This window comes from Sardina pilchardus, chromosome 7, assembly GCF_963854185.1.
Source record: "Sardina pilchardus chromosome 7, fSarPil1.1, whole genome shotgun sequence".
NCBI lineage: Eukaryota > Metazoa > Chordata > Actinopteri > Clupeiformes > Clupeidae > Sardina > Sardina pilchardus.
In genome coordinates this window covers 20,989,823-21,016,849 of record NC_085000.1, presented here as the reverse complement: position 1 = coordinate 21,016,849, position 27,027 = coordinate 20,989,823, and the positions used below count along the sequence as shown (strand labels likewise).

The window sequence follows — 27,027 nt, the reverse complement described above, 5'->3', positions numbered from 1 at the left end:
GAGAGAGAGAGAGAGAAAGAGAGTATGGGGATATACTGTTATTTTGCGTGTTTGACATATGCTTCTGGGCACGGGAAAACTTAAAAATGATCACAATTTCGCATTAAATGACTGTTAATATGTAGGAATTTCTGTTACCTCCTTAGTTTTGTGTGTGTGTGTGTGTGTGTGTGAGAGAGAGAGAGACAGTGTGTCCGTGTGTGTGTGTGTGTGTGTGTGTGTGTGTGTGTGTGTGTGTGTGTGTGTGTGTGTGTGTGTGTGTGTGTGTGTGTGTGTGTGTGTGTGTGTGTGTGTGTGTGTGTGTGTGTGTGTGTGTGTGTGTGTGTGTGTGTGAGTGAGAGAGAGAGAGAGAGGGAGGGAGGGAGGATAACTCAGTGGTTTGTTCAAAATAACAGACGGAGTGATAAGATTGCGGTTGTAGAGGGGGAAGGAGAATCTCAGTCAGGGATCAAGGCTACGGAAGGCTCCATGCAGTTGCCACACCCACCAACCTTGGCCCTGGCTGTGTGACGTAGTTAATACATCCAATTCCGCTGTCTTTGTATCGTCGCCATCACCACACAGCATGTCTGAAATAATGCTTATCAAACAAATGAAGTTTTGGGGTCGTGTCTCGCTGAAATTCTTACCAGCACACCAAACGACATGTGTCTGCTTTTTCGGAAAACCGTGTAGTCGCACACTTGTAAACTATCTTCACAAATGCAAATTTAATTGTGCACGGTAATTATGACTGAGGTTATGATTGCGCTTGATTGGCTATGGAATATGTAGAGTCTTCATTCACTTTGGCAATGTTTCTGAGAGATTCTGGTGGAGTGATCTAAATGGAATGCTAGAGCCAAAAGAATCATCCGGGTGCGCTCTTGGCACATGGAAAAGAAAATGGCGGGGCCCTTAGAAACATCAACATCAGACTCTGGCCTGGAAGACAACTTAGATGATTGTATGAAATTCCGTTTCGTCTCCGATTGTAGCACTGGAATAGCAATTAAGAATAAAACATATGTGTTTATGATATTATAAACGTGCAAGCGCTGTAGATTAAGGATGCTTCCTATTAATATTCTGTAACTGTTTTTCGACAGTAATGCAAATGCGTATGGAAATCTGAAATTGAGTTGTTACTAAACATAAAGTGATATATCTCTTTATTTGTCTCTTTTTATGGGAACACGTGTAAACTGGATAGCAGAAATTAAAATAATCTGAGAGGTCTTTTTGATTTGTCTTCTCTTTAAAATTGTGAAGTGGTTAAATAATGCTCAGCAGGGGCGTCCAAAGCCAGCACATCGCTACTTTGCAGTTTAATTGCTTTGTGAGATTTTAGTTTGAAAGTGTGCATTACTGCAGGGCTCCTGTAGCGATTTCCTCTCTCACCTAAGCCCATAGTGAACAAAATAACCTCCTAGGCGGTGTTCTGTTGTCATTTCGGTGGTCTTTTCCAATATTAAAATTTAATATAATGCTGATGTGCATCTCGATTACCACTCTCTGATTTATAATTGTCTTTAAGACGTTACATGCCGCAGCTATAAATTTCGTAGCGCCGTGGGTGGACGGCTGTTTAGTGAAGGGAAAAGAGCTGAACCTCGTTACTTTAAATTGGAGAGATATTTCATGGTGCTTGCAATGCATTTACAGGTCCAGCCCGCCCGGGTTTTGAGCAAAACAAATGTAGTGTACGTACCTGAGTGATGTGGTAGCATAGCGTTGAATCTGATAGTTCCTAGTCTTCTGTCTTAAGCTCAAGGCCGAGGGCCAATCCGCAGAAAATAACCATTTGCTTACAACTGATTATATATATCGTGTCCCTATCTTACCACCATATATTGTCCCTATCTCCCCATCTTAGCTCATATTATTTTCCATTCTTTCTTGTTCAGTTGTTTAAAAAGAAAACATTATACATAGATCAAATTAATTCTAACATTTTAATGAATTGCCTGTCCTTTGAAGGGGTTCATATAGGTATAGGAAGAATAGATTATATTCCCAAAGTGTGAAAAGACAACCATCTCCACATATGGAGTTGTTTTTTACATACTCAATTTGTTGATATTTTCCCAAACATTATGACCGCCATACGTCGGTATTAACTAGAAACTAGGATAGTAAGATATAAGCTGCATACCACACACGTTTAAGAAAAAACAACTTTATTCCTTTCATTGATTAATTAACATGTACAGATAGCAATGAATCAGACGAAATAAATCACTTATTCATCATTTGTTTCTCATAAGAATTCAAGCCGTGCAAATAATTGAAAACTGTCTGCACAAATGTACAGGAACAAAACTGCTGCGCTGCTGTACACTGATACATATCGATGACAAATTCGATCTTCGACATTTTGCTAGATTCGTCTTTGCGCAAAATACCTAAATGCACTTTTCAAATGGACTTCTCAAATGAACAATGTGGTGTGCAGACAAAACTGTTTTTAAATATACTGTTGATCTTGACTTTGGTTTTTTTAGTCAACACAATATTTACATGATTACAAATACAATGACGAGGGTTTAACTTCAACATTTCCACAAATACACAAGCAGAAGTACACATGCATAGCACGATATTTTAACAACATAGTTATTTCATAAGTCATTGGATGATGGAGGAGCCTCGATATTTTTTTCAACGTAAACATTGGTAATCCACTCCATCGGCATTGCAAGTATGAAATACTTACTGCGAAAAAGAGACATTAGAATTGTAAATACATTGTACATTGTGTAATGAATACAATATTTTGCTCTGTTCTTGTTCTTTCTAAATAGGCCTACTGTTTTTTTTTCACATAGGCACAAGCAGAAACGTACAAGCGTTTGACAGACAGGGGAATGGACCAATCACACCGATGCAATAAAATCCTCAGAGGGTCATTGGCAGTGACCTTTCAGTCTGCTCTCCTGAAAGATAAAGCCACGGACAAGGCCTTCAAAACAAACCCTCCACTACAGAAGAAATGTACAATTACTTCAGTTAAATGTTGATAGGAGACTTTAGCTTTTGAGGAGGTAAACTCGACTTTCTTTCAGTGAAAAAGGATAAATGCACAAGATAATACATCTTAATGTTCAAGGTGTTTAAGGTGACTGGACACCCATGTCGGCTTATATATAGGCTGTTCTATAATACGTTATAATACCTTATTCACATGACCGAAATGTAACACCTTTTCAATCAACCACCTACAAATCGGTCGTAAGGTTATGCCACACCTTTATGCTAACATGTGTACTCAAAATCACCTCAAAATACAAATACACAGAAAACTTTAACACATTTCTGACACATGGCTTAATTTGACGTCCAAACACACAATCAATGAACATCATGACTTAATACAGAAAAAAATGTAGCCTAACACGGTTGTGGTATCATAAGTCGATATACTTTTCTCTCTAATATGTGACATTTTACGCGCAGATTTACGCGCATAACCCGAAGATGTCAGCACACGAAGACCACAATTAGGCGACCTGATTCAACGAATGCTATTTCCTATTTTTACCAAATTACCTCACAATAAGATAAACACGAATGACCTACTTCTGAGTGTGGATTTCTTGGAGTTAAATAATTACGTCTCGATTAATATTAAATACTGTGAAGTATGTGTGTAAGTGTTGACACAACACACAAAATGCAGGCTTTTCATTCAAATACCAATATTACGCGTGTTGCGGTTGGATGCGTGCTAGTCTACTAAATTAATTATTGGCATGTGACTTTAGGAGATCGCATGGGCTCCAACCACTGTAGAGGGCTAAAACTAAAGCGGAAAGCAAAGGCGATGGGCCTAGCGTAGGCTACCGTTCGCTCTAGGTCTAGGTCTAGGCTACTTCACCTTAACAACAACAAAACAACAAAATGCAAAAGTGGAAAAAGTCTACAGCCAAAATCAAAGCAAGCAACGTTCTCTTGCGTTTTAACAGATTTTTGAAAACCTCTTGCAAAAACCTTAGGATACTATTAACAGACCGAAGAGCGAAAGTAGTTAGTAGTCTGCAGTCATATTATAATCTAAATGCAGACCACCATCACAGTCTCACAATGCGAACAACTGCAAACTCCAATGAGACTCTTTATTTGATTATTATTTGACAGCAGTTTCAATTCAAACCCCGTTGCAACAGCAAATTAACACAAAAAACAACACCCAGTAGATTGGCCTATTAATATTATATAACTCGAACATACCTCATGCTTATTCTAAGGTAATCCCCATGCATCTATTGAGCCTTCGTCAGTTCGGCTGGATCCCTGGACACGATCTAAAGAGTTCTCCAGGTTGTAAACATTTATATCGGCCATCACTTTACAGTCGTCTTTAACAACGTCGGCTCAGGCTTTTTGGGGTGAGGGTGGGGGGCTAGTACTTTACGTTTCTCTTCAGAAAAGGTCTACCACAGGCGCCCCAGTTCCGCGATAGAAAGCCATGGTTCAGCTGTTCTTTGTTCCTGTGACTTAGAGTGTTGTTACAAGAAAATGTTGGCTAGATGGCGCCATTGGTCCACCCTACAGCTCCTGCGTTTACCAACTTGACCCCGGTGACGTAAACCCAGTCTGGAGCATCAAGGCCACTTCCAGAAGCTCATTGGTCTGAAAATCACATGACAAGGTTCTCTGACATCCATAATTATGTTGCTGATATTTTTGCCCCCCCAAAAGATGTCAGCGTCCTACTGTCCCTATCCCTCACGGAAAAAGCGAAATTGCTGCAAAACAAAAGGGTAGGCTAGTCCATTACACACCAAAATGACATGTCCGAACAACGTGGCAGCGGGATCGTTTCTAATGGACTCGTTGGTCGGAGGTTCATCTCCTTACAGAGGTGAGGGTTACTCCGCCAACTCCGGGATGTATATGCAAACGGCTGCAGACTATGGCTGCTCGATGATGAGAAATTTCGGTATTCTGGGCGCACCTCTGTCTAAACGGGATGAGCTTCCACCAACCAGCCTCTCCCTCAGCGCCTACCACCATTCGCATTACCTGTCACAGCGGGACGCCTGGGGAACGGGTGCGAAAACTTACAGGAACGGACAACCTGTTGCCCAGGCTTTGCATCCGTGTTCCTTTACGACAAGCAATGTCAAAGAGGAAGACATTTCTTGTGTATTTCAAGCTGATACGGATAGGTCTAAAGACTCAAACGAGTCGTCTACATACATACGACTGGGAGACAATACCAGGCAGACGGATCAAAGCACGGTCGCTGCGCACGACTATTTTCGCGGAGGCCAAGTCTATTCAACCCAGGGAGGACAACAAGGAGGTGCGTTTGGGACAGATTTCCCATCTATGCCCAGAATAACATCGCCCATTGAGACCCCATCGTCAGATGAATCTGTCAAAAGAAGCAAGTCCAAGCAAGGCACTACTGATGATGAGAAGAAAGCTGAGGAGCATGATACCAACCAAGGGCAACCTAGCAAAGAGGAGAATGGCCCTAAGACCGACAGCTGTACAGATGACTCAGACAATGAACTGAAAGGTGAATCTCTAAAACCATTAATTACACAAAATCATTCTGTATACATGAATATGCCAATACGTATCGTCTCTCTGTCTGTTTCTCGTTCACTCACACACACACACACGCACGCACGCACGCAAGCAAGCAAACATTATACACAGGCATTTTCCACCCCATGACGCTAACCACACTAACAAACACTGCAAATCTAGACAAACAGACCTTTGAAACGCACACGCACATGCGTACAGTACTGTATATCAAACAAAATATCAGTTCTGCGGGGAAGGTGATAAATGTAGGAATATATGTAAAATAAGTAGCACTCTAACCACACACATCTCCAGCAGCATAATCCTTATTTAAACGAGTCTCTGTATGATTACCCTAGATATGACAAGCGTGTAGAGATATTTTGTACCACGTTTTTACAACGACAGCTAGACCCATACAATGTAAATTATATGGTGAATGGATATGTGTTTACGGCGCTCACTGTATTAACACCTTTCCATAAAGGGAGGGAGACACTTACTATTGAAATAAACACTCTCCCACTTGCCCAATATAACGCAAGCACACGCTCACACACTGGAATGCACACGTACTTGCTACATGGGCCATTTGAATAGACGAAACATAGTCCCCTGCCACTAGGCCCATGACAGTCACCATTTGCGCAATATTACGCGCAATGAGGCCATTCAAATTAAACATTTTGTTAAGCATATAACACACGTGTAGCTTTTGCACTGACATGCTAGTCTATTTTCATCGAATTCCGAAACCAATATATTTTCGCTATGAGAAATAATTAGCTTGATAAAAGGTTTACTGCATCCCATACCTTTAATGTTCAAACTAAATTTCCCCATGATTCATGCCTTTCTATTTTTCATTTTAATTTTTATTATTAGTTATGTTTCATTTTTCTATTATTTATTCAACATAGGCCTATCTCATTCGTCTTACAATTCGGGTTAGTGTTAGTTTTTCCATTTCCATTGTACATTTAATATCATAAAACATGATATGATGATGATTTCAGAATTACATATTTGACTTTTACAGTGGACTTGGTCTAAATATGTTTATGAAAGGGTATGAGGCGTTTGTAAAGTATTTTGTAGCCTGTATTAAGATTAGCACAATTTTAGGAAATGTGAGTGTGTAGCCTATGTTGCGAGCGAGAAAGCATGTTTTTCTTTCGTTTGACTAAAATTCAAAGCTCAAAAAGTTCGAAGCTGGAGAGCTATGTGAAAAGAGTTAGATTAGATTGTCCCATCATGGTAGATGAGTATGTTTTATCGTGCCTTTTCCCCCTTTCCTCGTTTTGCTACTCTGAGGCTTATAAGCGTGTTTGGTAATAAACCCCTACACTTTTGAAAATGGATACATAGCCACATAAATGACGTAAACCGTACAAGACATTTTTCAACACTGCTTACTTGATGTTGGTCTCGTACAATAGGCTACTAGAATATGTCGGGGTAATAGTCCAGCAGAATCATAACAATCTTTGCAGTGCTGGTAATACCTCACTATAAAAACAGTTAGTTCTGTTCTTGACTGATACACTTATTGCATTTATAATTACGCAATTATCGCATACAAACATCGATTAGAATACGTGTATTTATTGTTTAATTTAAAAATAAATAACTTATATAAGGACTGCGGTGATAGTTGCGCATAGTAGCCTAGGCTAGGCTTACCACATTGCAATTTATTGAACAGGCAACTCATGACCTTAAGAACATAAAAGGTGTATCTCACTCACCATTGCCACTTAATCTAAAGATTTAGAAACAATATTTCGGCATACTTAAATCAGTGCTGAATTAATGGAATTTGGATTCAAACAAAAGTTATTCTAATAATTCTGGATACATTTGGCTAATATAACCTAGTGTATCTGTTCTTCTACAGAGGAGGATCGATTGGAGAAGACAACTGGAAATTGGCTGAAGGCAAAAAGTGGAAGAAAGAAGAGATGCCCTTACACAAAGTACCAGACTCTGGAGCTTGAGAAGGAGTTCTTGTTCAACATGTACTTGACCCGTGAGCGCCGCCTGGAGATCAGCAAGAGTATCAACCTCACTGATAGACAGGTCAAAATATGGTTCCAAAATCGGAGGATGAAACTGAAGAAGCTAAATAGAGAGAGTCGAGTTCGTGAGCTAACAGGCTACAATTTTCATTAAATTGATGCGCACACACACACCCACACACCCACCCACCCACACACACACACACACACACAAACACACACACACACACACATACACACACACACACACACAGCGCGCGTTCGAGCATGTGGATTATGACCAGGGATTGGGAGATTTATACGGATGATACAAACACAATTCTGTTTACACAATTCAAAAGAAATCTTTACAATTAATATCAGCTTTACTTGGTCCTGAACAAAGCCTGATCAAGACATTGACCTCATAGTGTAAATAGCCGTCACACGGAATATTGATTGCCCAGAAAGTAAACTTTACGCTTTTTTGTATAAGATGCCCTCAACGTTCTTATAATGCATTTGTGAGCTTATATGTTGTCAGTGTCGCATACAATTTGCACGATGTATTCTGCATGTACATTGTTTTATTCTTATGCATATATCATTTGGTGACTAAAATATAATGTGATTCCTTTCAAAGGATCATAATAATAAACTAGGGGTTGGCCAAAATAATGCAAGACATGCTTTGATCTGCTTCCCCTGGTTGTCCTTGCTGACATCACTTTAGACAGAGAAAGAGGCACAAGGAGAGAGTGAAGAAGAAAAGGGTGGGGGGGAGTGTGTCAGTTCTCTAATATAAGTGGGAGACCATAACGTTGATTTAAATATTATCCAGGTGACCACAGTAAGTCAAGGTCATAAAATTGTAATGTCAGGACAGTCCTGCAAAGCGCTGGGGGTGGATTTTATGATCTGCAAATATAATGTGCTGCTGCAGTAAAGATGCATTAAAAGGTGAGTGGAGGAGGGCTTAATCCACACAGCCGGGACTGCAATGTGCTGGATTCACCGAAGCGGTCTGCGAACTCGTTGCCTCCAGGAACTAGCTGCTAGCCACAGGGAATAATGGAACACTTTTATACCAAGGACCTAAGATGGATGGCTAATACGAGAAAAGACTTCAAGAGGATGATGACAAGATGGACAACCCCGTGCACTGTCTTCGACGATTCCTAAGGTAGGACACCGTATGTCATTATTTACTCTGACCCTCTGGCGAAGGCACGAGATATCGTGGCAGCTGTTTCCAGACAGGTTTAACTGAGTCCCGGTTGGATTAGTACAGTGGTTTGGTTTTACCTTTGGCAAATGCACTTTGCATATGTCACCGACTAGGTGGTTGGGCTACCGCGCATCTCCAGGGTTCATTTGTAGCCGTTTTGCAAGTTTTGGATACTTCCTGCATGACAGACAGACTAGCTGCTGGTTGTAATTGTTGTTTTGTTTAGTCAAATTCTAATTCGCGTCAACATGCAATCTGCAAGCTGCCTGCTCAATTCACTTTAGCTGACACCAATTTGAAATACTACTTATTCTATATTTGACAGGTTATAACGCCCATGATGATGGCAACACTATTTTGTTGGTTTGTTTGTGGTTGCCTAGTGTTTGGAAGTAGACTTCAAAACCTCGTGTCACGACTGAATTGGACAGGAATCAAGCCATGTGTTTGAAAAGGAAACTACAATTACGTACTAGCAGCCCGTTCTATAATCAAACTGTATGGTTTATTTTGATTCTTACTTGTTTCTGGTGCATGTGTCGTTTGTCCTCCCCGCTGGATTACCAGTTACGCGCAGCTGATGCGTGGTTTAGGTAGTTTCATGTTGTTGGGATTGGCATCCTGGCTCGGCAACAAGAAACTGCCTTGATTACGTCAGTTCGTCTTCATCAAGGGCGACAATTGCCGTTAAATTACACCACTGAAATCCTCGCAAATGGCTTTGTAAATGAACTGCACAGTTACAGCTGCGACAGGCTCCCCTCTCAGCTTTGGTTCCATTTATGTGACTGGTTGTAAAATCAAGTAAGGTTCTCAGGGGAAGAATGGGTTGTAAACATTCAGGGGTAAACTTCGACCGCACTAACACTTGGGCCCATATTTTGGTTGGAAGTTGGATCATGGAAGTTAGTGTTGTGACATATCACTCCTATCTGTCATCTTTGAGATATAGACGGATATATGTATAGATAGGAGGGGCTGGTGGTTGTTAACAGGAAGAGCAAAATGAATACAATACATTCCCAAAATGATGCTACAGAAAGAACAGAAGCAGACAAGACATCTGCTGCCGAGTGAAACCAAAAATCATGTAATAGCCGGTTAAGGTTGGTAAGATGCGGACTTGAGATATTTAATATGCAGGCTACCTCTTACGCTATTGTTGTGTGTTGATTTACTCTGGTGGTGAATTTTATGTGGATCTGTTTACGTCCTCATGTTGTAGACTGTTGATACTGGTGTGCGTGCGTGCGTGCGTGTGTGTGTCTGCGCCCGCGTGCGCGCGCCTGTGTGTGAGTATGTGTGCGTACAGGCGCATAATCCGAGTTGGGAAAACTAATATAAACAACCGTCTTCGAATGACAATATGTAACAACACATTACACAGTATTTCACTTTGTATTTTATGTATTCTGTTGTGGAGGTCTGTTTTCATAGATATGCCCCAACCTGATCAATAACAAATTGAAGTCGTAAGGTGTTTATAGATTGAATTTAGCTAATGAAAACCTTACTTTGCCTTTAACACATCTTAATAACAACTTTACAAAATTTCATGGCACATGGACACATGACACATGGCACGTCTTCTAAAATCAGATGTTTATTTGTATTCAATCCTTCATTTATTTTTTTGAAGGCCTATTGCATTTGCAGACAGTCCTTTTCATTTGAGCCTTAGACACAGTCAAGTGTCTTGCGTGGCAGTGAAACAGTTGAGCTGTAAATATTTTCTTGTTGTCCTAGCACCTCAACCTTCCCCCCTGTACAGCTCAGCTGTTTGAGACGTTAGGAGACAGTCTGGAATCCAAAGTCATTTTCATTCAGTTGAGTGAATGACTTCTCCTTTGGAATGCGCCAGCAACAAAGAGTTTACAGCACGTGAGATGGCCCCCACAGGACATGGATACCTCCACGGCGGATACAGCGGCAATTTGCGAAGAATAGCCTGCGATTTAGTGCAGGGATGTTCAGGCCTACTTTGAGCAGAAGCTGTCCATGTTCCCTGTGTAGAATCTCTAATCGAGTGATAGACGCTAAGACGCTACCAAAGATGCTACCAGTCGAAGGCTACGGCATGAAAAGGATGTGGACGGCAACTCTGGTATAGATTACAGCAGATGGAAAGAGAACAAACGAGAATTATTAAATGTTCATATGGGTGTCAAATGTAATATATAGCGATCATATATTGGTTTATATTTAAAATAGGATATGCATACAACACACGCACTAGTCAGAGGATTGAATGTGTGCAGACCAGCTTGTAACTTGGGAGATAAAGTCCCAATTTGGCACTGATGAACAGAAGCCATCTTCAAAGGGGTTCAGAAGTGGATACAACTGAATCATTATTAAAGTCGATCTATCAAGATTCTCTTAGCTCACATTAGCCAATGCCTCGCCGTTTATCCATCCTGGGATTTAATTGTTTTAAGAACTCAGACCTGCCACGGTAAAATATTGCCAATATACTACAAACACATATCACTAGTGAAGTAGTGTTTTCAGCCATAGTAGACATAGTTGCTCGTAGACACGCTACATTGTAGGCCTAAACACGATATTAACATACAGGCCTCGCAGTGGTGTTTATCTGAAACGTGGCCATGAATTTGATTCGGATTCAAGTTTTCGTTAGACATGACGGAATAGACTTTCACAGAGACTGAGAGTAGGTGTACTGGAGTTATATACAAATCAAATTAATGCATATTATTGCAGAACCTTAGCTATTTGTAGCCACAACTTTTAGCGCCAATGAATGCATGTCAGAGGATGAGTGACTAACGCCAATTAAGTTTAGCCTATAGTTTCTAAGGACTAAATACTGATGACCATGGGCAAATCATAGTGTGTGTGTGTGTGTGCGTGTGTGTGTGTGTGTGTGTGTGTGTGTGTGTGTGTGTGTGTGTGTGTGTGTGTGTGTGTGTGTGTGTGTGTGTGTGTGTGTGTGTTTGTGTGCGTGTGTGTTTGTGTGCGTGCGTGCGCGCGTGCAACAAAATAAAGACACTCACAAAGACATATAGTAGCACTTCTTTATTTTATTGCAGATGTCTTTAGTCAGAACATGCATCTCATAGCCAATTCAAAAGATACATTAGACATACATGGAAGATCACAATACTTCATAAAATGAAATGCATATTCGTTCATGTATTGTGGCCTTATGTGTGTACAAATAGATGTGCGCGAGTAGATTCAATTCAAGTTAATATATATATATATATATATATATATATATATATATATATTGTTTTAATTGTCAGTCAAATTCAAGAGTAGGCGTAATGCGTTTATCTTACGTTACGCATAGGCCTACGTCTGATCACTGATCAATGACGGTGTCTTTAGTGTAGTACTTGAATTGTACTTGTAGTAGAATGTGCCTTCTAAAACATTTTTATTTTTACGAGAATTTGCAATAATTCCCTTAGCCCTTCACAACGTCTACCTACTGAGGTTAATCTGGAATGTTTTGCCATTCACGCAGGCATTGAGCAATGAGCATAACAAGTAATCCTAATAAGAAAAATCACACAAGAAATAGTCTAGCCATCTTTACAAAAGTTACGAATCTATAGCAATTATTACTCACTGTGTTTTTTATTCGCAAGGAATTAATTTACCAATTTAAGTAGCTTTCACCTAGAGTGCTCATTCATTGTGAATTGTGAATATATTAATTAATCCTGTTTTATTATACACGGTTCATAGCGAATACATGATGTCACATTCAAAATATACTATTTGTACACAAGACTATGGAGCCATGAATAGATTTATCCCATTGCGCCAAGAAACAGGTTGATGTACTGCTAAAGGAACGACACTGATGAGGCAAGCGTGGCCTTTACTGTTCGTGCGTGGAGTGCAAAACGTCACCAGCCAAACCTTGACCGAAAACATGCAGTCGAGACTCGAGACCACAGAATCAAATTGCACGAAGCATTCGGTGCAGCCTGAAAGACACCATCTTAGGTAATGTGGCGTGCTAGAGCAAGCATTGATGCACTATTTAAAAAAAAAAAAAAAAAAGAGAGATAGTAGGCCGCTTAGTTTTCGAGAGGAGAGGTTTTATTTTTAGAGAGCTTTAAATGAATCCAAACCCATGACAATCATTAGACACCATGGGTTGCCTATTTTAGACATCCTTATATTACTACATTTGCAGAAAACTGGCGCTGCACTGTATTTAAACTATGGATATCCCCAAAGATGGTGTAATTCGAATTGCCTCATTTGGATTTACCAGGAGTCACTAGTACGCAACAGACATTACAGCGAAGCCAATGTCACTATAATTTGAGTGGACTATTTCACATATACAATTGATTGCTTGTTTTTTGTTTGTAGGCCTACTTACAGATTGGCGTATAGGCCTATATGTTTGTCAACTATCCATTTAGTTGAAAAGCACAGACAACTGAGGCGTAATATCGTTTATTCACAAAACATCAAAATACGTTCAGGCCACAAAATGTCTTGTCAGGGTTCATTGTTTACAACTAGTCTACATGGATGAAAACATGCAGCAAAGATCTTGTCACGCAATGCGGAAAATAGATGGATTGGCGAGTCATCTCGCCTAGTGGAATTGTCAAATTCACAAGATTAATTCAATTCGCAGCCTGATGGTGGCGAGGTTAAGAGTGGCATCAACGTATCTTAACAATATGATAACACTTTCATATTTAAGACAATTGAGCTGTAATAAGCCTTACCACATCTGATAAGTGGGTGTGGTTATGATGATGTAATCTATAGCCTAATTGTAAACAAGTCAGACAAAACGGGTTAAATGTTTTAAAATAAGTTATCTATAGGCTACTAACCTTTAAGATACATATCCATTTTAATATTGGCACAAATTTCATAAATTAAAGGATAAAAAAAGTCGAAATAACAAGGAAGAAACCAACCAAATCTGGACGCAAAAGAAAACTGTCCCTATAGGTGTCTGCCAAGTGTCACGAGTATTGCATATTACTTAGCCTATTGTTTATCATCAAAAGCTTTTGAGAAAGGAAATTAGTCTTACACTGTGCTACAAACATTACAGCAGTTTTTGGAACATTTGTGGGCAACATGTCGGCTATTGCGAAGACATTAGTCAAATGCATTTCACATGGAACCATGCGCTGTACCTGCGTTGTAGTTTACCCTTTATAGAATTTAGTTAGCCTATTCTTGCATTAGGTGCGTCAGTTTGACTCCATGATATGGTAATTTGAGAGTGCGTAATTCGTGAAAGTAGCCAAACATTTTCAGGAAAAGGTTACTTGTGAAATAATTTATTTTCCTGAATTTGAAAGCAACCTGAATAAATAGGAAAATCTTTCAACTCAATTAATTAATGTTAACAATAACTAGACTGATGGTTGGCTTACGGAGTGAACAAATATGTTTCATGCATCTATAGCCTAGTCGAGATTATCGCAGCAGCCAATAATAATCTTTATAATAATATAATGATGAGCATAATAATGATAATATTAGTAGATGAAACCCCAACAATTTGAATGATATTATATACATCGATTTAATGTGAACGTTTGTGTATGTGTGTGTTGCTTTAGAGGAAAGGTTTTGAGGAAAAAAGCCTGACCTCATGTGGCCGCCTAGATACTGGGCCTAACGCTGACAATGACAGTAGACAGATATTCATGCACTGGTTTGGACAATGCCGAATGTCAATATCATATCCTCGAGTGGTAGACCACGAACTCAGCACCTGTTATCTGTCTGCTGTTGTGGGCAGAGATATTTCACAAGTGTAGGTTTGTCTGACACTTTTGAAAAGAGACCGTTGAAACGTACTGCGGTTTAGCCTACGTATCACGTATTGTGGTTGTTTACACGTGATACTTACCATTAATAATCTCATATCCCACTCAATGTACCCATCTATATTCTAAATTCCAATCTGTGAACAAAAAATGTCCACGAAATTGGCCAAATCAGATCTTCTGAAACAAGCACACATGCACTGCAGATTACGAGTCCGTCGAAGATAAACTTATTGTTTACGTACCACATGCAAAGACTAAACCGGACAACAACTTAGCCTAGGCTACCTTAAGTTAGTCATAAGACTAAAAAAGCATATATGAGTTTAAAACAATATAACCGTATGTAGGCATACTTAATCTAAAATCTAAATGTAGGCTATTTATGTTTCAGCGAGAGAAAGAGAAAGAGAAATTCTGGCTCATGTCTAATGGACATGCAGAAATTAGGAATTTCTTCTAGACTAAGAATAATTATGCCTGCATTTCCATTATACATTTATATGCACAAGCATTTTTACCATTTAAGATTTGTGTGGCGATGTGAATGTGGGATTGTGCCCATATTGGTCTCTATTTCTCCCTTATCTGCAAGTTGGTTTCTTCTCCATCACTGTTTGATGGGACTTTTTTCACAAGCCTCGTGTTGGTTTTATGCTATACTGGGAACTCAACTGCAGTTTTATTAACGACACGTTTATGAACAATCAAATGGTCCTCGTAAAAATTTATTGAAGGACATAAAAACATGCACGGCCACTTGCCGAATGTAGCTGCAGTGGATACGTCTGTGAGGATGTAGGTATTCCCACCTCCCCAGTTTTGAAAAACATCGTTTTACAAGGGATGTCCTGCTTGTGTTTATTTGTGACTCATGGAAACTATAATTCCAGTGTGTTAAAGGCGGACTGCAACTCAACAGACCAGGCTGGGGGTCTGTGAAAGCACAGGAATTGTCCACATTAAGGGGGGGAATCAGACACACTATAAATGTCAATCAGGGACAAAAACAATACCTTTGGAGTCAAATAGTGGGTTTTACTATCGAAAGCAATGTTACTGAAGTATCCTACTGGCGCACATAGCGCTTCCCACAGATGTAGGGACAGACTCGACAAGGATTAATTACATAGAAAAATAGTGCCATTGCTAGATCTTAACGTACCTCGTACAGCGACGCGGCGTCACAAATATCTTTTGCGAATAAGAATAGCTAGACCAAAGGATTGCAGTTACTTTTATCCTGGCGTCCCTGTGAGAGAAATCTTAAAATCACCACACTGCTATCCCGAAGTGCATTGCTATCCCAGGACAAGTCGCGCATTGATCCACTGTGCATTTTTTTGTGGGGGTAAATATAATCACGTGTTGCAGAGTCAGCCAATAGACGATGAAGACGGTTTGAGAAATAATTACCTGCTTGATTGTTCTATGGGTAGATAAAAAAGTACACATAGCCTACAGTCCATATAATAATCGGATGCATGTAAAAGAGAGGAGAAGGATAATGTCGACCACGGGTCCCATAACTAATTATTATGTGGATTCTTTGATAAACCATGAGAACGATGATGTATTGTCGACTCGCTTTTCCTCTGCTGGTCCGCTTTCCTCTGGTCCTCGTTCGACAACTCTGGTGCCTGAGTGTGGAGACTACCCTTCCTGCAGCTTTGCCCCGAAACCACCCGTCTTCACTACCTCCTGGGCCCCTGTGCACTCCCAGTCTTCAGTGGTGTACCACCCATACACTCACCAACCTCACTTGGGAACGGACTCGAGATATGTACGATCATGGCTAGAACCGATTCCTGGTGCCGTGTCCTTTCCTGGCTATCCAGCTAACAGTCGACATTATGGGTTGAAGCCCGACGCCTTTCAAGAACATAGAACCGGAGACTGTTTGTCCGCCAGCGGACGCACCTATACGGATTATCTGTATTGCTCCCCAGCAGACATCCGAGAAAAAACGCAACCGCACAACCCATCGCCTGAGACGGAGATTATTTCTTCCGGAAAAGAAAAAGACGAGAAACCAGAATTAGACCCCAGTAAGTTGAATCCATATTCATTCACAATGTGCTGTTGTGTTTTTGCAAAGTCTTCTCTTTGTAGATATTTGCATCTGACTCCCAGATTCACAAGGTGTATATTTCAATAATCTCTGCCTGTTGTGATCTGACTAACATCGGGGAGAAGGCTTGCTATTAGGTACTGGAAAAGGAAAACACAGAGACGCGCGCGGGTACCCACTCACACACACTCTCTCACTCACACACACACCCCAAATATTGGGTTGTAAATGGTTATAAAATTCTAGTAGTCCAATTAATGGCGAGGTGGAGAGTGAGCCTTCCCTTCAAATAACCAAAACCCTTCTCATATAGCTCCAGTGCTAGCAATGCTAATTTATTTTTACACTAATGTAAATTTCAATGACGGTGACAGTTAAGACTAGCCAATATGCATAGCCCATAATTAACCTGTAGCCTAATTTACTGAGGGGCTTACATTCTCATTTTTATCTCTTTTAATTTCTGAGTATTGATACCATTTACCCAAAATACAGGCCACCCCACATTTATAATGCATCCACTTTTATCATGGTCCATATAAATATATAATCAATACTGATTGATTTGTTTTATTTCTTACTGTGACGGATATCAACAATTTGAGTATTTGAGTTCAACCAAGAAAGACTTACTACTTAAAGAAACAACTTGTGCAGTGTTAGCCTACAGAGCCGGCTATGCACCGCTACTGCAGCACTATAAGGGCTAGAAACCACAGGGCGTTTTAGTTCTTTATGGGCCTATAAAGCGAATAGGTGCATTCACTTGGCCTGCTTTATGACGCCTTTTCACTGTACTAAGCGATTTTTAGCACGGGAATCAGATCTGATAGTTTGCCATAATTACAGGAGGCCCCAACCCTCAGTCGAGGGCAAGTGCGTAGATAGTTTAGCAGGTTTGCTCAGCTTTGAAGTCACACACTTTTTCTTTTCTAAGCAGAGTTTAAGGGTGTGGAGGTGAATCATGACTTTAATCATCTCTTCTTTCTCATTTATTACACAGATAACCCAGTGGCCAATTGGATCCACGCGCGATCGACGAGGAAAAAGAGATGCCCATACTCCAAATATCAAACATTGGAACTAGAAAAAGAATTTCTTTTCAATATGTATCTTACCAGAGACCGGCGCTACGAAGTTGCCAGAGTCCTTAACCTAACCGAAAGACAGGTTAAAATTTGGTTTCAGAATCGACGGATGAAGATGAAAAAAATGAATAAAGAGAAAACAGACAACAAAGGACAGTCATAAAAACTGTGAAACAAACAACCCCACCAGAGTGCACAGTCTCACCAAACACACACACACACACCAAGAGGAACTGTGGCCAAGAAATGTCTTATGCAGTAAACAGTTGTATTCATTCCTGTGACCTGGTCTAAGTGAAACGGACTCCTGTAGTATATTTTATTGTTTATGTCTTTTTGGAGCAAGAATTTGGCGCGATTTAATTACAGAGGTGAAATATTGCTTGCTTATGCTAGAGGAAACCTTTTTAGTCATGGATTCATGAAACCTAAAACAGGCCTAAGGAAACAGGCCGATGGAAAAGCTGCCTCGAAGTAAAAGCAAGAAAATACTTGAACTGCCGTGTCTTTTTCATTTAGTAACTTATGAACTTCCCAAGACACTATCTCTTCTCGTTATGTTTGGGTGTTTATGAATGAGTGAGAGATTTTGTACAGAAAAATATAGTGTCTGTTGTCCAAATACCCTATGTGCTAATGTCTTCGTGGTGTTGTAGATTTTCGATGTACCGAGTCGTGTATTTTCAATAGTTCTGTTTACGTTTGTTTTCTTTCTCCATTGCTCTGTTCAAATATATGGTCAACTTCCAAATATTTGTGATTCATAATTTTATAGTAGACGTATCGTTACATCAAGCTGTAATAGGCCGGATTTCAGACGGCGACCTAGCCTGCGCCTTATTACTGGATAGATATCACTGGTAAACATTATACACCGAGTATTTAAAAAGTCACAAAAGTAATCAAAAGCATGAACACATATGCCCATGTGAATAAAAGGCTGAAAACAATGTTGCATCGTATTACGATACCGTACAGTGCCCTTGAAATGTAAGCAAAACTCTCTATTTTGGGAGGACCAAGGACGAATTGTGTTTTGACCGACTTGTAGGCTACAGGCTGATCAAGCATAGTCCTCCTCTAAGGATAGGGATAGCCTAGTAGCCTAGGCTATATGATTTTGCTGTGAGAAGGCCTCAACCTATACGAGTGTGACACAAAAGTAGGCTATAGGCCTGCACCTAAGTCTTAGGTTACTTTGAAAGGGTTACTTTTCTAATTAAGCAATTGGGCTATATTGTTTTTTGTTGTTGTTGTTGTTGTTTTTTCGAAAATAAATATTGTTTACTAATGTATTGGCCCTTGTAAGTTAATTACCTTAACAGATGAGATCATGTTGAGAGATAACATTTTTCATACAAAGATTGTGGTCATGTTTGAAGTGTGGACGCTCTGTCTTCACAGCCTGCCACCACTGGCATCATGACACACAGATTTCCCATGCCTGTGTGTTGTCACAGAGCAAACGTGGACTACTTCTATGACCTAGAGTAGGCTAACGTGATAAGAAAATTACCAGTGCAGTGTAGAAGCACATCCTTATCTATATTGACAATTATGTCAAATTGTTCCACATAGCCTAGATCCACAGATTGGTCTATAGTCAAAGATTGGATTAGTTATCCTTTTTTTAGCTTAAATATACATCTTTTTATTATTATTTACGTTTTGTGTAGGAACTAGAGCCATAAGTCTCTCTGTCTGGCGTTTGTTTCCTGACATCGGGTGAAATTGCCATTTTGTAGTGGCTAACAATACGAACAGGATGCTGAAATTTCAAAGCCTAATCCAGAGCATTTCCGCACAGGACAAAAAACTCCTCGTTTTACAGTCCTACGTTGTTTGTCTCAAATGCAGACGAACAAAGCAAACCCGGCGAACTGGCTAGACGTCTGGGCTAAATTACTTTATGGTTTTAATGGACACTCATGGTGGATCCGTTCAAAGGGGGCTTTGGGTGCTATTAGACCCTGAGGCCTGCTGGAAATAACATACGTCCCCCACACCTCTCGGCGAGAAAGAGTAGCCTATTTTCTAAAAAAAGGAAACAGGCCTAACAGCTATCCCAAGGCCAAATCAGAATTGCACCCTGTTCAATGTAGGATGAACTGTAGACCTACTCTGTATGCTTATTCCTTCCTACATAATCGTAATTAGTATTTTTTTCCAGACCTACTCTGTAGACCTACTGTGTATGCTTATTCCTTCCTACATAATCGAAATGGGTATTTTTTTTCCAGCCAGGACAGCGTACTAGGCGACTATGAATATGTGTTCACAAAGCAGTTACTGCGCAAAAAACAGTTACTAGGGGAAAAAGGAGCCAATATCTCAGGGCAATCCAGCAATGTTTGTGTTGAATGACGTAATGTAGGTATCCCATCTGAACGCTAGATGACGCTGTTGACTGAAAATTGATGCCTTGGCCTAAGCAACGACACTGCCATGACGAAGGGCATGTCTGTCTCTGCTGTCGAGTTATATGCGTATGTTTAATATTCCGAATGTGATAGATTAGCATGATGTATCATAGGTTTTCTTTGTTTAATATTCCACAAATCTAGGAAATAACTTAGGTCCTCTGATAGGCCTATTAAACAAAACAACGAATGCAGAAGGCATTGGGTTTGGAGTAGCCTACTGAACTATTCGAAATGAGGCAAAATCTACCTGGTCAAAAGCGAGAGACGTTAACTAAAACGTAGGCCTATATATCTTACAGGGAGCGTCCATAATTTTGTAGACTACCTTAAATCTGTGGTCTAGCCTATAGTTTCAGACTGGCTTGAGTTACTGAAACAGTCCATAAGGAGCTGTGTTTATGTTTTGGGGTGCATACGTAAAAAAACTATTCATACAATTATCCAAAGAGGGCTATAGCTTATATTTTGGAAGACTTATATACTTCAATTGCAATGTCATGTCATTCACATGTCAGGTCCAAATAGACTCTTTATCATGGACTAAAAACTACAGTATACAACTATAGGCTATTATAATCGTAATTGAATTATAATAGTGTCTTAGGCCTATTACTCTTACAACATAGCCCAACTACTACAAAAAATAAAAATATTATTAAAATATTAATAATAACAATAACAATGATAACAATAGGCTAATTATCATTGTTGTTGTTGTTTTTAGTCCTATTCATAGTATGATAGCCTAATTTTGCCGAAATGTGGGATACTTGTGCTATTCCTGATTATTGTAGCCATGAAGAATAATTCAATTTTTAAAACAAGCTTCTAACCAGGCCAGAAATGACCAGTAATCTGCATCTTTATAGACTGTGAAAAGTCTATAAACTCTCTCTGTGTGCTTTCATATTTTACGATGATGTGTTAAAATCGTCAGTACCGCCACAAAACCACAAGAGTATACTTAAAGGAGGCCCTCTCAACCAGCGCAGCCGAAATAAACAACGTGATATGATGGTGTCTCGGAAAATAACGAGGCATCCAAGCTCAATTTTATTAACTCTACGGGGCAGATTTACAACTTTTCACGAAAGGTTTAGCAGGGTCAGAGGAGTCAGTGGCATGAAACTCGCTGGTCAATTTTATTTGTATTTAGCTGCTGACACATTGGGCTATTTGTGTGTCTACCGTAGGCTTATGCATATCAGGCCTACCCATTTCACAAAATATATGGTTGACTTTAAGAAGACTAGCGGTTTAGCTGCATCTCACCCCTAAGATAACCGATTTTTTATAGAAACAAAATAGATAACTACCATGTTTGTAAAATGGCCTCCGCTATCGCTATACCATGGCAAGATATGTTAAATGAGAATGAAAGACTTATTGTGCATGACTGTAAAAACTGTTGGCTAAAACACTGTAAATGCAAATAGTCATTTCGGAATTATATTACAAAAACAATAATAATCTAGTTTATTTTAATAATATTGGCTATGTGGAGTACCTTAAACTTACCATGTGCTGGCGCTATACATGGCTGATTTATATAAGACACAGATATAAAAAAAATTGGGCCTCCTTATAATCATTTATTAAAGATGTTTTCTCTCAAGGTGGACGCCTAAACGCATGCGGAATGATGAGGAGAGGAAGGTGGAGGTGGCGGTGGTGTGTGTTGTGGGGTTTGTATGAGGAGGAGGAGGGGGGTCATTGTAGTGGGGGTGGCTGGGTGGGAAGCTAAAAAAAAGCGCTTGTGACTGTGCCGGTGGAGCTAGCCAGCTTTAACCTTAACACACATCCACCATACACACCGTGAGCCGGATTTGAGACTGCAAAAGGAAAAGCTTGGCGAAAGAGAGTAAGTGTAAGGGAGAGCGAGAGTGTCGAGGACAAGGGAGTCGAAGAGAGAATTGCCAGATATTGTCCAAAGGGGCAGCATTTCTCCATCTAGTTCCGGTTTCTCTCTCTCCCTGTCTATGCTTCCAGCGATCTAGGACTTAAACAAAAGGCAGCCACCGAGAGGCATAAAGGACATATTTTTCAAAGGGACTCGTTTTAATGCATGCTAATCATGAGCTCATATTTTGTCAACCCTCTATTCTCCAAGTACAAAGGTGGCGAGACACTGGAGCCAACTTACTACGACTGCAGGTTCCCTCAAAGCGTCGCCCGTAGCCACACGCTTGTCTACGGACCAGGAGCAACTGCGCCGGGTTTTCAACACCCGACTCATCATGTCCAGGATTTTTTCCATCACGGGGCGACGGGCATCTCAAACCCAGGATACCAACAGAACCCCTGCGCTCTGGCGTGCCATGGAGATGCAACGAAATTTTATGGATATGAGGCCATTCCGAGGCAGTCGCTTTATGGTACCCAACAAGAGGCGAGTTTAACGCAATACCCTGACTGTAAATCCAGCAGCTCTAACCCCGGAGAAGGACAAGGCCACTTAAATCAAAACTCGTCTCCCAGTCTCATGTTCCCTTGGATGAGACCGCACGGTTAGCAACATTATTTTGAGTTCTTATCTTGTGTGCTTGTGCGAACTTGAGTGTATGCATTGGATTTGTGAGTGTGTATTTGTGTGAGTGTGTGAGAAAGAAAGAATAAAAAGTGAAAAGAAAAATAAACAGTCCCCGCCATGCAATAACTCTAACCAACAAACCATATAGAAATCGAGCTATTTCAACTTTATTATTGACCTAGTATTACCATCAACTTTTTGAATACGACTACTTGCATGCATTTCGCTCAGTTGTAATGTATTCTTGTGGTATGGTCAAAATGCAGCCATGGTAAAAAGGTTGCAGATCTTGGATTTTGATTGCAGATGTCTTCTGTTAGTTCGTTAGTTGTGTGTACTCCTGTAACAACAGCAACAACAGTAAAGCATGTCCGTTAATTAAGTCAACGTTATACTCTAGCACAATTATGCCAAAGCATGAGGCACAGCAACTTGAAATAGTTTATTTATCTTCGCTGTCATCGTCAGTGGACCCTCAGGAAAGATTTATAATATGGTTGTGAAGAGTACGTGTTGTCATTTACATGTGGTAGGCATACAGTGAGTAGACAGTACAATTTAATGGCACTGAAAAGTATAGCTCCAACTTTCCACATATCACATGTTCAAAATGCCTTATTATAGGTTTAATTCTACTTCTCACAACAAATATAATAACCGTTTTATTTCGCGTCAGCAGTAGTCAAACAGACTGAAATTAATTCACTGCGTAAAAGTGTGTGTGTGTGTGTGTGTGTGTGAGAGAGAGAGAGAAACAGACAGAGAGAAAGAAAGACAGCGAGAGAGAGAAAGAGAGAGAGAGAGAGCTCTGAAATGGCTGTGCATGTCAGTACCAAAGGTGCAAATACATGCCAATGACGAGATGGCCTGTTAAAACGATAGGCTAGGCCTACTTTTATTTGATCTAACTATGACTCCACTGAACATACAGAGTATCTCCATGCCATTGCTTGATAGTTATAAAATAGTCACACAACACACCTTAGTCCAAGTAAGTTGAGAGGAAACAATACTTTAGCAGTTTAAAAGACTGTCGATCGATTATTTCATTCTGTCTGTTCTCTATTTTATTTGTCAACCATGCCCTTCCAAATAGAATACAGTATATGGACAGGTGTGAGACTGATATAAAAATGTCTGCATTCTGAATGTCACATACACATAGTGATCATATATTTCTTTTACTTTTAAGCCCCTGGGAGACGCAATGGGAGACAGACGTACAGCCGCTACCAGACTCTGGAACTGGAGAAAGAGTTTCTTTTCAATCCTTACCTCACACGCAAGCGGAGAATTGAAGTGTCCCATGCCCTGAGTCTCACCGAGCGGCAAGTCAAAATATGGTTCCAGAACCGGAGGATGAAATGGAAAAAAGAGAACAACAAAGACAAGTTTCCGGGTCAGAGGGGAGAGACCGAGGCTGAGGAGGAGGGCAACGAGGACGGTGAAGTGGACGAAGGGGACGACAAGGAAACGGAAGAGAAAGAGGAGACGAAGGAGTGATTTTATGATCTTTTATGGTTATATGGCTGAGGGTCTCACGAAAAGGCGATGAGGGGGAAAGGGGGGTGCTTGTTTATGACTATGATTTCAGTCAGAAAACAGAGAATCAAAATCTATCCCACACAACCAAGGAAAGGTACTTTGTGTATCTATGGATGCAGACTGTTCAGTAATGCGAACATGACCCAAGACCTAAGTTCCTTGATTATTTAACCCTGTTTTTGAGGTCTAGTTCGTTATCAAAACATGTAAGGATTAAATCGCATGACAAACAGGGGCTGTAGTTTCAATATTCTGTCATGTTTCAAACTTGAAGTGTTATCAATGGAAAAGGTGTATGTTTTGTCCAAACTAATAACTGATTGCCCTTCAACTGAAGGTTTTGTAAATTTAGTCACAGCTGGTGTCAAGAATCAGTTCAGATGCGATAAAGTAGTAATAAAAAAAAGGACGGGGTAGCCTACACCACTATGGCAAGTAAAGTAACCCAGCAGACGGATAATTTTATAGATAGCCTACACATTATTATTATTGTCATTATTATTATTATTATTATTATTATTAATATTATAAAAGCGCGTAGATAATTATTTTATTTTACGTTATTGTAAGTAACCCTTTCAAACTCCTGAAGATGCTACCTAAGCCTGGGGAACTTGCAATATAGATTTCTCTACGGACACTTCTTTTTAAATATGTTTTTAATATTATTATTTTTTGTAGGCCAATTATTTACTCAATAATTACCCATTTGAATGTCTTCAGAAGACATTAGCTCTAAGCCAAGCTGAGATATTACCAAGAGTATACCAAGCACTACCTACTCAAAGAGGCCTTTGCCTGATGAGAATTTGTATTCCAATCATTGGCTCTTCTTTATTTCCGTATGACACTTACAAATTTCCCCAACAACTTAAACTGCCTATAGAAAACGCACATTTATATGTAGATCCTCATACATGCACCAATTATTATTCTATATTATTAAGGAGTGGTATTTTAACGTGCTGGTGATAATAGCTTAGATTTTCGATTGCACTGAATATAATCTTTGTGTATGTCTTGTAATATCTTACTGTTAACGATATGCTCGTTTTACTGGTGTTTCTCATGTGAAAAGACAGAAATGTGTGTGTCCACGCCATTGTTACTGGCATAAAAGGAAAATAAACAAAATGGTTAATCTCATTTGCCCTCTTTTTCGCTCATTTTCGACAGTTACAAGATGCACACGTCGCTTTCATTAGGCCTACCCAAAGCGGGCACATTAAGATAAGAATGCAACGATATAAAAGTCAACGTTCAGAACGTTTGCTGGTTGATGAAGATTGCTGAAAATCGGGTCGGTTCTGGATATTAAGTCCGGTTCAGGTAGGTTACACGTCAGTATGGGCTACTTGTGAAAGGCTCGCTCTAGGAGCAAATATCCAAGTAGGCTACACTAGTAAAAGGCTTCCAATAGTTAAATGATAGCCTATAGGCCCAACACAGAACACACCTGCTATGTGTCACTGGGGTCATGTGCTTCCCTGCCTCTGTGACAGAGCTAGTCGACTCAGACAAACAGTTGAAGACAAAACATATGACATGTGCAAAAGTTTTAGATAGGCTACCACTCGTGGATGTTTGGGTTATCATCAGATTTAATCAAACACTAGCGTGTGACTGCAATTAGGCTATTCTATAGACAAAGAAACTCAAACATTTTGCAGGAATAGCCTACATTCTGAACGCAAAAGGAATATCATCCACTGGCCAGCCACAAAAGCGACACCTGTCCACAGGAGCCTGAAGCGGGGTCTCTGCTGAGGGTTCAGTGGCAAACGCGTGGATACAAATCCAACAGCGTATAGTCAATGGTGTAAGGCAAGGCTGCACACTCAGGCTTCAGAGAACTCCTGGAGAAGGCGACCTTCGCATGTCTCCAGACGCTTTCCTGAGGGAAGATTTTATTCAACGAGGAAGGCATTGTAAGTTTTCTGAACATTTGTGACTGAAGATGGTTTCTGTTTTTCACGTTACCATATAGCCTACTTTAGCAGCTCAAATAGTCTTATTTAAAAGTTTTATGACTGTTGAAATTGGTAGAAAATGCAGTGTTTATTTCGATACAACAGCAAGGGTATCTAGCTAACAATCTATCTATTTGACCCATGGCCCCGTTAGACATTTCAAAATTATTAATAAGAAAATATGAGCAGGACAATGAGGGAACAATTCCTCTTGAATATCGAGACTATTGTAGTCTAGTTTACCCTGATGTAGGCTTCAGTGGATCAAATAATAATAATATTTTTTTTAAAAAAACATGTCGTTTTATGAGAGTTTTCCCAAAATAATTCAGTTTGCATGCATCTACTGGAGCATGTGAACCAAAGTCTCTTACTTCTTCACTATGTTTTGACACACTGCCTATACTGTCCAAAGTTTGATTATTTATTTCTCAGAGATTGCATATTTTAGAACAACTTTATTATCATAGGCTATGCTACATTATATGCCAATTAGGCCACAGATGCTTTTTATGTGGAGTATTGAAAATGGCATATGACTATAATAAATAATGAGACATGCAAGATGAAATCTTAACAAACTAGACAAACTAAAGAAAGCTCATATTCTGTAAGCTATTGGGCTCGCCCACGCTGGAGCAAGCCGACTACATATTTAACACTGGAAAACTACGCCGACTAGATATTTAACACTGGAAAAAGTATATATAATCAGGCGATTGGATTGCCTTCACGTAGGCTGATTTGACAACACAAGCCAGACTACATATAATTACGCCGGAAAACAAGCGCAATTGAGTGTTTGTAAAATCATTGTCTGAAGTCATTCGAATTTCATAACCCTACGCAATTTATTCTTTTTTTAA

The 27,027-nt window shown here is 39.9% G+C and overlaps 3 protein-coding genes across 3 annotated transcripts; all 3 read left to right on the top strand.

Annotated features, from left to right (window-relative positions):
* The first annotated feature begins 4,687 nt into the window (after positions 1–4,687).
* hoxc10a (homeobox C10a) lies at positions 4,688–8,127 on the top strand. The gene is made up of 2 exons (XM_062542245.1): positions 4,688–5,506; positions 7,418–8,127. Exons 1-2 carry the CDS (start codon positions 4,768–4,770, stop codon positions 7,690–7,692), a joined length of 1,014 nt encoding a protein of 337 aa, XP_062398229.1. The 5' UTR covers positions 4,688–4,767; the 3' UTR covers positions 7,693–8,127.
* A 7,887-nt stretch (positions 8,128–16,014) lies between these two features.
* On the top strand, positions 16,015–18,977 carry hoxc9a (homeobox C9a). The gene is made up of 2 exons (XM_062541216.1): positions 16,015–16,582; positions 17,609–18,977. Exons 1-2 carry the CDS (start codon positions 16,015–16,017, stop codon positions 17,854–17,856), a joined length of 816 nt encoding a protein of 271 aa, XP_062397200.1. The 3' UTR covers positions 17,857–18,977.
* Positions 18,978–21,916: 2,939 nt separating this feature from the next.
* Positions 21,917–25,324, top strand: hoxc8a (homeobox C8a). The gene is made up of 2 exons (XM_062541215.1): positions 21,917–22,623; positions 23,839–25,324. Exons 1-2 carry the CDS (start codon positions 22,182–22,184, stop codon positions 24,147–24,149), a joined length of 753 nt encoding a protein of 250 aa, XP_062397199.1. The 5' UTR covers positions 21,917–22,181; the 3' UTR covers positions 24,150–25,324.
* Positions 25,325–27,027: the final 1,703 nt, after the last annotated feature.